At 45.6% G+C, this 12,670-nt stretch overlaps 2 protein-coding genes across 8 annotated transcripts in view; one reads left to right on the top strand and one right to left on the bottom strand.

Annotated features, from left to right (window-relative positions):
• Positions 1 to 6,556, top strand: part of CDC42BPA (CDC42 binding protein kinase alpha) — a 184,234-nt gene extending 177,678 nt beyond the window's left edge. For all 5 annotated transcript variants that reach the window (XM_069009295.1, XM_069009291.1, XM_069009289.1 and 2 more), the window contains 2 exons: positions 383 to 540; positions 1,707 to 6,556. In XM_069009295.1, coding sequence (XP_068865396.1) covers positions 383 to 540; positions 1,707 to 1,838 — 290 coding nt within the window. In that variant the 3' untranslated portion in view covers positions 1,839 to 6,556. The remainder of the gene's footprint in view (positions 1 to 382; positions 541 to 1,706) is intronic.
• A 3,047-nt stretch (positions 6,557 to 9,603) lies between these two features.
• COQ8A (coenzyme Q8A) overlaps positions 9,604 to 12,670 on the bottom strand; it is a 43,227-nt gene continuing 40,160 nt past the window's right edge. For all 3 annotated transcript variants that reach the window (XM_069009296.1, XM_069009297.1, XM_069009299.1), the window contains exons 13-15: positions 12,268 to 12,333; positions 11,465 to 11,551; positions 9,604 to 10,991 (exon numbers count right to left, since the gene is read on the bottom strand). In XM_069009296.1, coding sequence (XP_068865397.1) covers positions 10,698 to 10,991; positions 11,465 to 11,551; positions 12,268 to 12,333 — 447 coding nt within the window. In that variant the 3' untranslated portion in view covers positions 9,604 to 10,697. The remainder of the gene's footprint in view (positions 10,992 to 11,464; positions 11,552 to 12,267; positions 12,334 to 12,670) is intronic.

Genomic DNA, 12,670 nt, shown 5'->3' with positions numbered 1-12,670 from the left:
TAGTTCTTGATGCCTCTCTTGCTGCCAGTGTGAAGATAAAGCAATAGGAAACTGGCTGCTGGAATGGAAGAGTGGCATTGCATTGAAAAGAGAGCACTGGAATTATGCAGCCCCCACAGCTGTTTCTACAACTGCCACCTTTGTCGGGAACACTGTGGCTGTGCTGGGTAAAGTGCTCCAATGCTGGCATGCCAAGGGAAGGACTGGAGAATCCACAGGAACAATTGCAGCAGACAAGATAAAAGCCCACATAGCCTGCAAGCCATGAGCTAGGGACTTTGGGACACACTGCAGGAAAGCAGAACTAGCCAGAGAAACACCTAAACAAGTTCCTAGTGAGTTGAGTGGGGTCTGTAACAGTTCAATTCCTTGGGTGTTGCAGGATCATCTGCACAGAACGGCAGCGCTTTGCGGAGGGAATTCTCGGGAGGGAGCTACGGGGCAAAGCGCCAGCCCATGGCATCGCCCTCCGACGGGTCCCTGTCCTCGGGGGGCCTGGACCAGGGCAGCGATGCACCCACAAGGGACTACGAGCGAGAGGTGAGTGACAGCAGAACAGGAGGAACCTTAAGGGTGTTGATACAGATGAGGCAGTTCACTCCTGTCATGGGTTTGGCTACAAGCTGGGGAGTCATTGACAATGGAGAGATGGATTTCCTGTATTCAGGCTGCAGAAGAGTTTGGTCAAAGTGTCAGCTCTGGTCCTGGTATTTAAGATGCAGAAAAAGCTCTCTGCACTCCTTACCTGGAGATGTGTGGGTAGTGATGCTCCCCCAAATTCTGGCCCAGTAGAGTAACAGCTTGATAGTGGCATACCACAGCTTGAAGTGCTGATACTCCTTTTGACCTTTATGTGCAAAGATTCATAAGCTATCTTAGCAACCATTTCACTGGAGACATTTTGTACTCAGAAGTTAACAAGGTAGTTTAAGAATTATAATTTCATTTAGAGCAGGAACTGGATTTAATGATTTCTATTCTGTGCAGTCAAGACTGTCACTATGATAGGACTGAAATCCTGCCCAGTGCTAAACTCAGTCCCTTCAGCCAAGAATGTTTCACATGGGAGGCTTCAATCTGAAGCTGGCCTGCAAAACTTCCCCAACCCATTTTCTTACCAAAGAGTGTGAAAATGAGAGATCACACAGACTTTTCGTGGTACTGGATATGTCCTACCAGTTGAAGCTGGAAGGCAGCTGTGGGCCCAAATTCAGGCTCAGAGTTGCATCCTGCTGTACTCTGGAAGATCAAACTGCAATAACTCAACAGGATGCTTTGAATTGATACCCTGGGGTTGGCATAGAAGAGGGAGCTGTGATGAAGCCACAAAGATTTCTCATTTTAGTGCAAGAACATCTCAATCATGGTCTGTGAAAAGGCAGGAGCTGTTGCAGCTTCACAGGCAGCCTGAAGCTACACACTCTGCTGGCCAAGCAGCCCTTGGCAACACACAGACTGCCAGAATCCCACTGGTGCTGTGTCCTTACATCAGTATCACTTATGCCTGCTGAAAGCAGAGTGACCTGACCGCTTAATCTCATGTGTCCCTGGAAGCTGTGTGCAAAAAAGATCCCTCAGTATTTTTGGACACAAGCAAAATCCACAGAGGCCCTTGAGTGCAGCCACTGTTGCTGAGACACTCTCAGTCACCCTCAGACTTGTTATCCTGTCACTTACTTGTGTTCTTGTGTGTCTCTGGGCTGCAGGACTCTGACTCTCCAAGACACTCGACGGCATCAAACAGCTCCAACCTCAGCAGCCCTCCCAGCCCGGTTTCTCCTCACAAGACCAAGAGCCTCTCCCTGGAGAGCTCTGACCACGTGAGTTGGGACTCATGAACTGCTTCAGCATTCAGATTTGGCATCACATCAGCTTGCTGTCCCCATGGCTGTCCCCTTCACTTGCTCCAGTTCTCACCTTCATCCTCCTAACCCTCCCCATTCCCTGTCTGAAAACGATCTGGGAGTGGGGTACAGAGGAAGGTAAAAGCTGGTTGTCTTCAGCACCGTTCAGCACTGCCTCACCTCCCCAGATCTGACAGCAGCAAATGAGCAAAGCTAGGGTGTTGGTAAATATCAGATGCTGTAGATTTGTATTAGTATTGGTTTCATTTTTGTGGTTACAGCTGCTTCATTTTTAAAGACATATTTATCCCACTCCCACTTCCCAAAAGGTAGCGTAAGTAGACCAGACCAGTATCAACAAGAGAAAATTCAGAGGGATTTTGTTTTCATACAATAGCTCATTGTACTGTACAAAAGTAGCACAGAGACCCCCTTCCCCTCCATGGGGAATGATCAGTATGTCAGAGGCACATAAAAGCTTTCAGCCACCACGTTTGAATGTCAATCTGATTGTCGCCAGCAAATCCTTATTGATTAAAATGATGCATATTTTACTACAGTACAGAGTTTAAATAAATACGCAGATGTTAGAGTAAAATACGTATGTATATATTCAAAGAAAAAAAGCATTGTGTATGCAGCAGAAGATGGATGCTTATTTAAGAGAGCCTTTAATTTAAGATTTGTGTTGTCCCTGTTTTCATGCTCGGTGATTTACAGACTCGGAGGCCTGGCTAAAACCTCCCGCAGGACAGAGATTCCGTGTGCGCAGCGCTCGCTGCACTGCTGGCACAGCCCCTGCAGTGCTCTCACAACACTTCTCTCCTCCTGGCCGTAGCAGAACTGAAGCTGTAATTCCTACTTTCCTCATAGTCCCCATCCTTTTCAAAAATGACAGCAGTTGGCAGCAAGGCCCTGTCCCAGCAGCCGCGGGCGCCGGTCAGCCCGGCGGCTGCCCTGGTTCCGTGTGTGCCACCTGTGAGCTGGAGCCTTGCAGCAGCTACAGGAGAGGTCCTTCAGGCAGCAAGGGAGTTCAATGCAGCTGGATTCAGCAGGAAAACTGTTTCCCTGGGTCAGCCTTTGAGCAGGTTTTAACTCAGAAGGGAGCAGCCTTCCACATCTCCTTGACCATCCCTAAGCAGCAAACTCTTAGTGTCATTACCAAATAAATACTGGTTGCTAATACACATCAGCCAAACGAGTGCCCTTAGCCCAAAGCTGGCCCTGGCTGGCTTTGCTGTCACTGTAGCAATGAAGAACCTTGAAGACTGACCTCACACTGTTCACACTGTGGTAGTCAAAGATGCCCAGTGACCCACAACTGCTGCACTGGCAAGGTTGGTTTTCCTCTGCCCCCTACCTGTGCTGTGGGTTTGTGCAATTTGCAGTTGTTTCTATGTGTTCACCTGCTGTTTGGTTCCAAAAGCAGGGCAGGTTGGAGGGCAGGAAGCATTGCAGTGGAAAGCAGAACCCACTGAAGTTGGAAAAATCAATACAAAGCTGAGGTGGTCACCCAGTCGACAGAGTAAAGTGAAAAACTGGTGCACAAATGTATGGTAAGAGGAAGATGTCTCTTCTCTTTAGTTAGCAAGGCAGATGTGCTTTTCATTCGGGATGAGCCTCTCTTCCCAGTAGTATTGTTGCTGACTTCATACTATGACCATACTCAAACACACAAGGGCTTTTTGTATTTAGAATGTTGGGGTTTGTGGGTTTCGGAAACTTGTTACGGCTCTCATTAAACCATTCTGTATTCTTGCAGCAGTCAGCAGTTATGTAGAGTTTCACCCACACAGAGGTGTTTGGGGTTTTGCAGTTTCTGTCTTCCCTAATAGAAGTTATAGGTAAGTTCAAACCATGTACAGTAATTTCCAGGTATGATCTAAATGTGACATAGGGAACAAGACACAGATCATCTAATCCATTTAATCATGCTGGGTCTCCTAGGTAAGATTTCTCTTTCACTCTGAATCAAGAGGCTTATCCAAGTTTAAGCTCATTCAATGTTACCTTGGGACAGGAATTCAAGAAATTATTGTAGAAACCATCATATCAAATGCCTGTCTCTCGTTTTGGGGTATTTCAGAGTAGCAAGCTGGTTGTTTGTTTTCACTTCAAACCTACTACTTTGCAAGCCTGGCATTTGAAATTAAAAGCTTTAGCAAACAGCAAAGCATCTGAAAGTAATTCCTCCCAGAAAAGTTTATGTATTTCAGAAGGACAGATAGGCAGGGTGTTATTGGCATTACTGAAATTCCACATCAGCTTCTTTTTAAAGGCTGCATATTGCTTCAAGTATAGCCACTGCTTTTCCCCCACAATTCCCTTGTTTTGGTGAAGCATGTCCACACACTTTTCAAAGCCTTTGCAGACTAGTTTTGTATTTACTGTATGTTGTATTTAAACAATAATCTTATTTTGATGTTGAGAGAAGGCATGTAAAGAGCAGTCATTGAAGACAGAGCAGCCTGCATGGCAGTCCCCTGAGAGAGGGTCACAGGATCTTTTCCCATGGACTTTTTTTTTCGCAGTTGTGCTAAAGCTCTATCTGAAAATGAAACCCAAAGAGCCACAACACAGCAAACAATTAAATTGAGTAAACCCCTGTGTTTACTCAGTTCCAGTGCCTGCAATCTATTGATACCAACCCCTGGCATTTTCAGGCAGAGCTGTGTTACAACACTAAGCTCAGAGGATGAGAGCTCCACAGGCCTATGCTGTTTGTACACTACAATGTCTGAGCCTCAGCAATCTCTGCTAGGATTTATTTAAGCATTAGTTTGGTCCTGTGCATTTTTATAGATGTCTGTTCAAAAGAGAAACAGCAACTGTTCTCTCAGTTGAAAAGCAAATGGCCACATCACTTATTTGAAAAGAGAAAAATTCTCCTAGGACTTCAATAGTTTTATATATTTGGGGACCATTTGGTTACAGACTCAATTTGAAACCACACTCATCTCTCTTTGTTGGTATGCATACTGCAGCTGAGCTTTCTAAAGGCTCATTGGGCTAGGAAAAGTAACTTGGTCATTTGAACTGTAAGACTCTTGACTGGTATCTCCAAGGCAATTGTCTCCTGAGGTTTGATGTTTGCTCCTTTGCACTGTAGCACTGCTTCAACTTCACAGGTCGAGGGCTGTGTTTTGTTCTGGGAGCTTAAAATCTCCCACTGAATTCCTGACTGTGGCACGTGTTCTCTGTACACAGGATGTGTATCTAGCTGATTTTTTTCCTTTTGGCTGAGACTGAAGGTGTTTGCATTTTTGACAGTGCTTAAACAGATGGGTTGTTGAGGTTTTGCCTTTTTTTTTTTCCTCTTCTAATGGCAACAAGGATCTGAACAGATTCAGGCAGCTACTAAGGATTCCAGGTTATAGGATGGAATAGGTTTGGTAAATAGTTTTCCCCTGCACATGTGCACACACAGGTATGTGGCTTCCTCCCACATTTCATAAACCCAAAAGCAGCGTTACAGTACTCTCTTCTCTCTTGCCTTTGGCCTGTAGAAGACAGCTGGTGGTTTCAAAAAAACATTCCTGAGGCTGTGGTGAAGTAGTTGCTTCTTTTCCCCTCCCTTAGTTGCTGTGATTTGTTAAGAATGTGCATTTTGCCCATTTAAATGAGTTTCAAAACTGAGTCAGGAATGTTCTCTCCTTGATTTGATTCTGATGAGTTACAACCCAGGTGTGTTATTCTCAGGTATATGGCAGAGGGAAGTTAAGGGTCTTGCCATACCAAAAAAGTCCAAAAAGCATCATTTATTTATAGGAATGTAGGTCAACTGCACCTAACTGGTTCATAGTGTGTGTCATCCTTTCCAAACAGAACAGTTGGATTATTAATGCAGAAGCAGATTCTGGCCCCGTGTTGTATTGCATGGCCAGACCCTGAATGATAGGACAAACATGCTCTTGGGTGGAAAAAGGGTTTCTTTTCCATTTTGTGAATGCTGTTTAATTTTACATGAATGCATTAAGGGTAAAACTTACTGCAGTGCAAGTACCCACAGCTCCTGAGCCTTAGTCTGAGAATCAAAGTGGCACGTAGCAATTCCTGCTGTGGGTTCTTTTGTTAATACGAGCCCGTTCCATGGAGGAAGTGGGACAACTTTTCTGCACTAGCACAAAATGCACCCTTCTGTGCACTTTGTGTTCACACTTTATACAGATAAACACCCCCAGAAGCCGCTCTGCTGCAGGCTTTACAGTGTGAATTCCAACTCCTCTCATTCCAGCCACAGCTCAGTACAACCTAGTTTCATTCTTCATTTAAGAAAGTCACATCTACAGGGAAGAAATCCACAAACAAACCAGTGTTGCTATACCTGCCTTTTTATGTATGACAGTTTCATATCATTTATTTTTAAAATATGTTTTTTAGGTTTTTCATTGTAATATTATTGTACAGTTTTGCATGGCATAGATGTAATCACTTTTTTGTTTTAGAGTATAAAAGCTGACAAGTGTGCGTGTGGGGGAAAGATTCTGCTTTTTGCCTCTTCTCACTCTTTTGTTTAATGCCCTCAATGTTGTAGGGGACATTGTAAGAGATTCTCTGCTACAGAACAATGATGTAGATTCTTTTGCACAGAAATATTTAAGGTGGAACAGTCAACAATGTAAAAATGACTTACCACCAATATTTTATGTTGGTAACACACTTAATATTAACCTCCTTTGATGTACTGCAATAAAACAGGGAACTGTTAGAAATGCAGATGTTCTGTCTTTTTTTCCCACCTCCCCACATTAAGCTTTGAGGAGGAAATGGAAAGGGGAATGATGGTGCTCTTGAAGCTACAACACACTGGTTCTAACACATCTGTACAAGTGCACAGTGGGAAGAAAAGGAATATGTGAGAAAATCTATTTCCCTTTAACAGCTTTCAGGAAAAATAACCAGATCCTTTTGAAAATACAAAGGCACTGGATACTTTGCTCTATTGAACTACAGCTTTCCTGACCTTTTCCTTAGGTCACCTGTGCTGTGACTGACCTAAGAAATAGGTAGAGAGTTGTGGTCAGTGTTTTTGATGTTCCTCCTTCATTTGTAGTTACACTTCAAACGTTTCAGCTGTCCTAGTGCTAGAGGCTGGATTGTTGGTTAGTTCTGAGCTACCAACATCACACTGACCTTCATACACTTTTAAGTAAATCTCAGAATATGTGTGACGTTTTGCATGTGCCCTGACCCTTTCCTATAATCTACCAGTTCCTCACAAGTCAGCCTGGAATTTTCCCTGTGCTAAAGAGTGTTGGTACATCTTCCTCTTCATTCATTCCCCTGTTGGTGTAATGTTGGAAATGGCCTCATTGTGCCTGGGGAAGTTTAGATCAGATATTAGGGAAAATTTCTTCACAGGAAGGCATGTAAAATATGGGAATGGGCTGCACAGGGAAGTGGCAGAGTCACCATCCATGGAAGTGTTCAAAGGATGTGTGGATATGGCACTTAAGGACATGGTTTAGTGGTGAAAAAGGTGGTGCTGGGCTGAGGGTTGGTTCTGATGACCTTAGAGGTCTTTGCCAACCTTAGCGCTGCTGGGTAAGTTCTGCTTTGGTATCTGCTTCAGTCACCCCCAGCCCTGCAGCAGGAATACAGGACTGTGCTGTTACTCATCCCACGCTGCCAGCAGTGCCAGCCTGGGCATTCTTCCATCACCAAAGCCTACCAGCAATCCCCTCCAGGAACAGGCACCATCATTCCCATTTCTTTTAAGGCCTTTGTCTTGCTCCTGTCCCTCTCCTTCAGTCAAAATGATTACTTTCTCAGCCCTTCACTCCAATTCATGTGGATTTAAGCCCATGGCTCGTCCCCTTCAGGCAGCTGCTGTAGCTCTGGGACAGACCCTGGTTCCTGTGCTCTGACTTTTCATCAGAGCTTTATTTCAGATTTCCCAGAGGGCCAGTTGCACAGCACAGCTGTGAAGGTCTTGGGAAATGGGCCTTGTGTTTAGTAAGGGATCTGGGCATTAGAAAAGCAGAAACTGAACTGCATGTTCCACTCCTGTTCAGCTCCGCAGCATTCATTTTCTGTTTTAATGCAGCAGCCAGGTTGACTAAAGAAAGGAGGTAGGAAAGTCACTGCTACCAGAACTAGCCTGAATCTTGGTCCTTTAGAATGGAAAATCACTGTCACCGAGAGGCAGCTTTAACCTCCAGCGTGCTCTGTGCTAAGAAATGTTTTCACAAGAGATTTTTCTAGAACATAGATCCTTCCTGCAGGACAGAAAGAGTCACATCCTCAACCAGCAAGTGTAGTTCAAGCAAATGCAGTGGCTGGCACAGATCAAGTGTTCTGCTCACTGTACATTGTCACAACTTCTCTGAGCCAGAGGTTCCAGCTCACATTTTCTGCACGGCTGTTCCTCTGACATGCAATTCCTCCTGTCACAAATCTCTCTGGACAAAGCTACAGCCATTATTAATGCTTTTAGAGCATACACAAAAGGCCAGGAGAATTAGGGATTGAGAGCTCTAATTAGCTCTCCTAATAAAGCAACATCTCAGCTTCTCTGAGTTGCTACCCTCTTGCAAATGCAAAACAACTCCACTGTTCAGCTGGATGTTATTCCTAAACACTCTTGGGAAGGGGAATGTTTGCTAGGAGTTGAGCACTCTTGCCCCAGCATGGTATACACAAGATCTGGGCTCACGTCAATGAGTGCTTACTGGAAAAGTGAACTGTAGTGCTCCAGCTTATTCTGCTGCCTTTGCAAGTTCTCTCAGCATGCTGGCCTTGAATCTTCAGTTGCAGAAAATCTGCTCTGAAGCTCACCTAGTCTAATTCCCTTGTCAGCTTCTTATACTTTACTTTTTAAACTTTAACATAAGCATTTAACAGCTCAAGCAACGCTGCTGTTTTTACAGCTGCAAGGTCTATATCCAAAGGAGAAAAACTAAACAATGTCTATCAGAACTCAAAACAAGGAGAGTTACTCTTTCTAACACTGATTAACTGCTTGATGCAAAACTATTACTTCACTGAACAGCAGAGTTAACTCTTCTCAAAAGGTTAAGAATAATCTGACCAGCATTTTGAATTAAACTGCACTGCATCTTGTTCAACAAAGTCTTAAATGAAGTGGCTTATATGTTTATGGCTTTGGAATAAAGATAATATCATACCCTGTTTTCCTGTTTCTCAGAGGTGCCTCCTGAGAGAGACCATTTATTCACTTACCTGGTTCTTTCCCTCTGGTAGTGTCAGCTGTCAGGATTGCACACATGCTGAAGTGTAAGATCAGACAACCTGGGCATTCCTGGGCTCTGTTAACTGAGTAGGACCTGCTGGTAAATACCTGGCCCTTGCCAGACAAGGACACCTGCCTTATGAGCTCCAGGTAAGCCTCAACTCCCAACAGCTTTCTTCACAAGTGGAGGAAAGGCAAAAAGACTTGTGTTCAAGAGACTGCTAACAGAGCAACTGAAACAAAGGAAGATTAGAAAACAAGTAAATTACCAGGGATTTTCATGGCAAGACAGTGTTGTCAAGTGTTGAGGCTGATGTCCTGGCTCCTGGTAAATGTGTCACCATCACAGCCAGCACTAGTGCCACAGCTGCAATGATGGAGGCATCAACAGGCCACAGGTGGCTGGCCTGGCAAGGGTAGTAGCAATTCCTTGAGCAAACGACTGCAGCAAGAGGGAACCTGGGAGCTGCTGCTTCTGCTCAGCTGCTGTTTATGCCCCAGAACAGGACACTGCTCACTTGAGTGTCTGTTCCCACACCAGAAGATGACACAGCCACAGGCAGCAGGCCCACCGCACAAGCACTTTTTTATTGACATCAGTAAGTCGTACAGGGACAGGCTTTGTACAAAAACCTACAAAAGTCAATTTCCTAGCTTGACTCCAAGAGTTTAAAACTGTGCATCTGGTTTGAACTGTGTGACATTTCAGCCGGAGCTGGAGCTGCTCACCAGAGACAGGAGATGTTTGTCTGCCTTGCTGCAAGTTCTGCCTCACAGAGAAACACACAGATGAGGGTCTTAGTCAGGAGTCCAGCAAGCAGTCGGTGGCAGAGGTGTAGCTTATCTAACTCGCCCTCAGGAAAGCTGAGACCTACCAGACAGTGCAGAATCCCACTATTTGTGCTCAGGTATAGCTCTGCTGATTACATATTTGACTCCCAGAACGGAGATGGGTTGTGACAGTGTGTATGTGTGTGTGTTTAAAAGAGACTGGCACTCAATTCTCAGACTTTTAAAATACTTCCTATGTTTAGCTTGCAAGCCAAAAAGAAGCAGAAAGCATAAAACTTCTACTTACACACACGCCCCTTGCATTAAATCAATGTCAGTAAAATCCAGGAGGGTTCTCAGACTGCCACCACTTGACTTACAAAAACATGGGGGAGGTGCTGGATGTGTCTGTGGTAGGGAACACCTTGGTATTTCATTCTATAAATTCACAGTATGAAAACTACTTTAATTCCACCTCAGCTTGAAAGAGCGAAGGTTTTTAAAAAACAATTTGTGGAGAATTACAAATAGATTTCAATATTAAATTCTGCTCTCGTCCTCCTTCCCCTACTTGTTAAAAAATGCTCTCAAATATGCAGCCACCATCACAATGTTAGAAATGGATTCAAGGTTGTCAGCTGGTGCCTTGAAGCAGCACAGAAGCACTCAGAGTTTCCTGCAAGCTGCGGGCTGTGCTGGCAGTCCAGGTGGGACAGACACAGCAAGACAGAGCAGCTTTGCCCTCGTGGAATGCCCACTTGGCTTCCAGAGCACGGCGCTGCTGCATCTCAAGAGGATGGAGAGCTGGGGAGCAATGCAGGGGAGGCTTAGAACGCTCTCTGCAAGGCTCAGCTGAACTGGGCCCTCAGAACAAGGCAAGTTCATTCTTACTACTCCTCTGGTTTCTTACCCCTACTGCTCCAGTATTTGCTATATGCCTCTTGGAACATGTTTTTGCAGGGAATTTTGGCCTTCAGTTTGGTGCAGATCAGGAAAGAGCCCCCCATCTTCCGATGAAGAGAGTAGGTCTCCTCTGGCGGGGGGATGAGCCGATGCTTCAGCATGATTGGGATTAAACCATGGATCTTTTCAGTGGTGCTTTGGTTGCCAAAATCAAAAGGCTCCTCAGATGCAAAAGCCTCTCCCAAGATGAGGACAGCATTTAAGTGGGCATCTTCCATTTCCTGCCCAAAAGGAAAGAGGGATAAGTAACATCACTAACCATGACAAGCACCAGGGAGGAAAAGAAATGCTAGTGCTAACAGCAGCAGCTCAGGAGAAACAGCCCTGTCCATGAGCAAGGGAACCTCCAGCCCCCAGCATGACTGAGGAACATTTAGTTCATGCAGTTCTGAGCAACTAAGCCTTCCAGAAGACGATATTCCCAGCCATGAAATTTCAGGAATTGTCATCACCCACAGGGTCTTGCAGGGGGAGAGAAAAAAGGACAGTGGCTTTGGGGCCTCCTCGTTACTCCTCCTGCTCCCAAAAGGAAGTGAGAACAAAAGCCGAAAGCTTTTTTACCCTCCTCCCTCATCCTTATCAACAGGGCTTTTGGACTGACACTTTTACCACATCAAGAAATCTGGGGAAGTTCACAGACCTGCAACCACCTTATCTGTGGCCAGCACCAAAATCAGACCCATCTGCTCCATACCTTGATTTCATAGCCAGTGAGGAATTTCATTTCAATGGACTTCTTCAGCACTCTCTCTCTGTCCATGTCAGCAGCTGCCTTGATTACCTGAGAAGGAGGAATACTTTCAGGAGAGGCAAGAGATGAGTGAACAACGCTTTGAGCACAGGACAGCTGCACAGGCCACAGGAGCACCTGGCAACACCCACCTGCTCACTTCCTTGCCTCTGTCCTCTCTTCAGGGGCCTGCATGCTGGGCAGGTTAAGAGCCACTGGCAAAAAGATACAGCTCTTCCCAACACATGGCCCAGAGAATGTAAGGGACAGCAAAAAAGCTTCACAAATAGCTCCTCTCCCAAAGAAACAGCAGAGCCAACTGTGAGCAGCTTCAGGTGGCAGCTGTTGGCCCTGGCAACTCAATTACCACGTGCAGAACATGGTGATCACAAACGTTTGACTTTGCATCAATTTATCTGTCTGTGGAAAAGCTAGAAATCTCTGGAAGAGGCAGGGAACAAGCAATTTCTGCATACCTTCATGTAAAACCCACAGAATTCTGGGTGCTCTGATACACCCTGCTGCCCAAGCCCCCCAGCAAGCAACACTGCAGTTCACTTTTGTGAACATCCCAACTCAGAGAGGCAGCAGCTTGCAGCACATGGGTAGACAGCCATGGCAAGGGATGAAACAGGAACAGAGATCGCTCTCTTGCCTCCAGCCCTGCTTCCCTCCACACCCAAAGTGTATTTGGGTACAAAGTGATAACAGCTAAGAGTATTTGCAAAATCAAGTGCAGCTCTCTAGGACACAGTGCAAGTCCTCACCTCTATGTAGACATCTGTGAACTTCTCATCAAACCCTCGCGTTGCTCCAAAGTCCAGCAGGGCCACCTGGGAATGGACAAACCCATCTGTATTACAGAGTCAACCGTTCTGGTAGAACATGATCTTAAGAATGCTCCTGATGTCTTCAGGAAGCTCAGCTGGCTTTCCCAGAGCTCTTCTCTGCATCCCAACTGCCCCTCACTCCTTTATTCCCGGTCTGCCAGCTGCAGCTTCCCACTGACCACCTTCAGCACAGACCCTGAGGCTAAGGAAGTAGCTGTGACTGACCCAGGGCCATGGTTACAGCAGCCCTGCTTTCCTGCCGAGCCCTAGTGAGGGCAAGTGGCAAAGGGAGGTTTCCCTGTGCTATCTGCCCATGCCTCAAGGACAGGAATCTGAGAGA

Source organism: Aphelocoma coerulescens, chromosome 3 (assembly GCF_041296385.1).
Source record: "Aphelocoma coerulescens isolate FSJ_1873_10779 chromosome 3, UR_Acoe_1.0, whole genome shotgun sequence".
Classification (NCBI taxonomy): Eukaryota; Metazoa; Chordata; class Aves; order Passeriformes; family Corvidae; genus Aphelocoma; species Aphelocoma coerulescens.
This window is presented reverse-complemented; position numbering and strand designations above follow the sequence as displayed.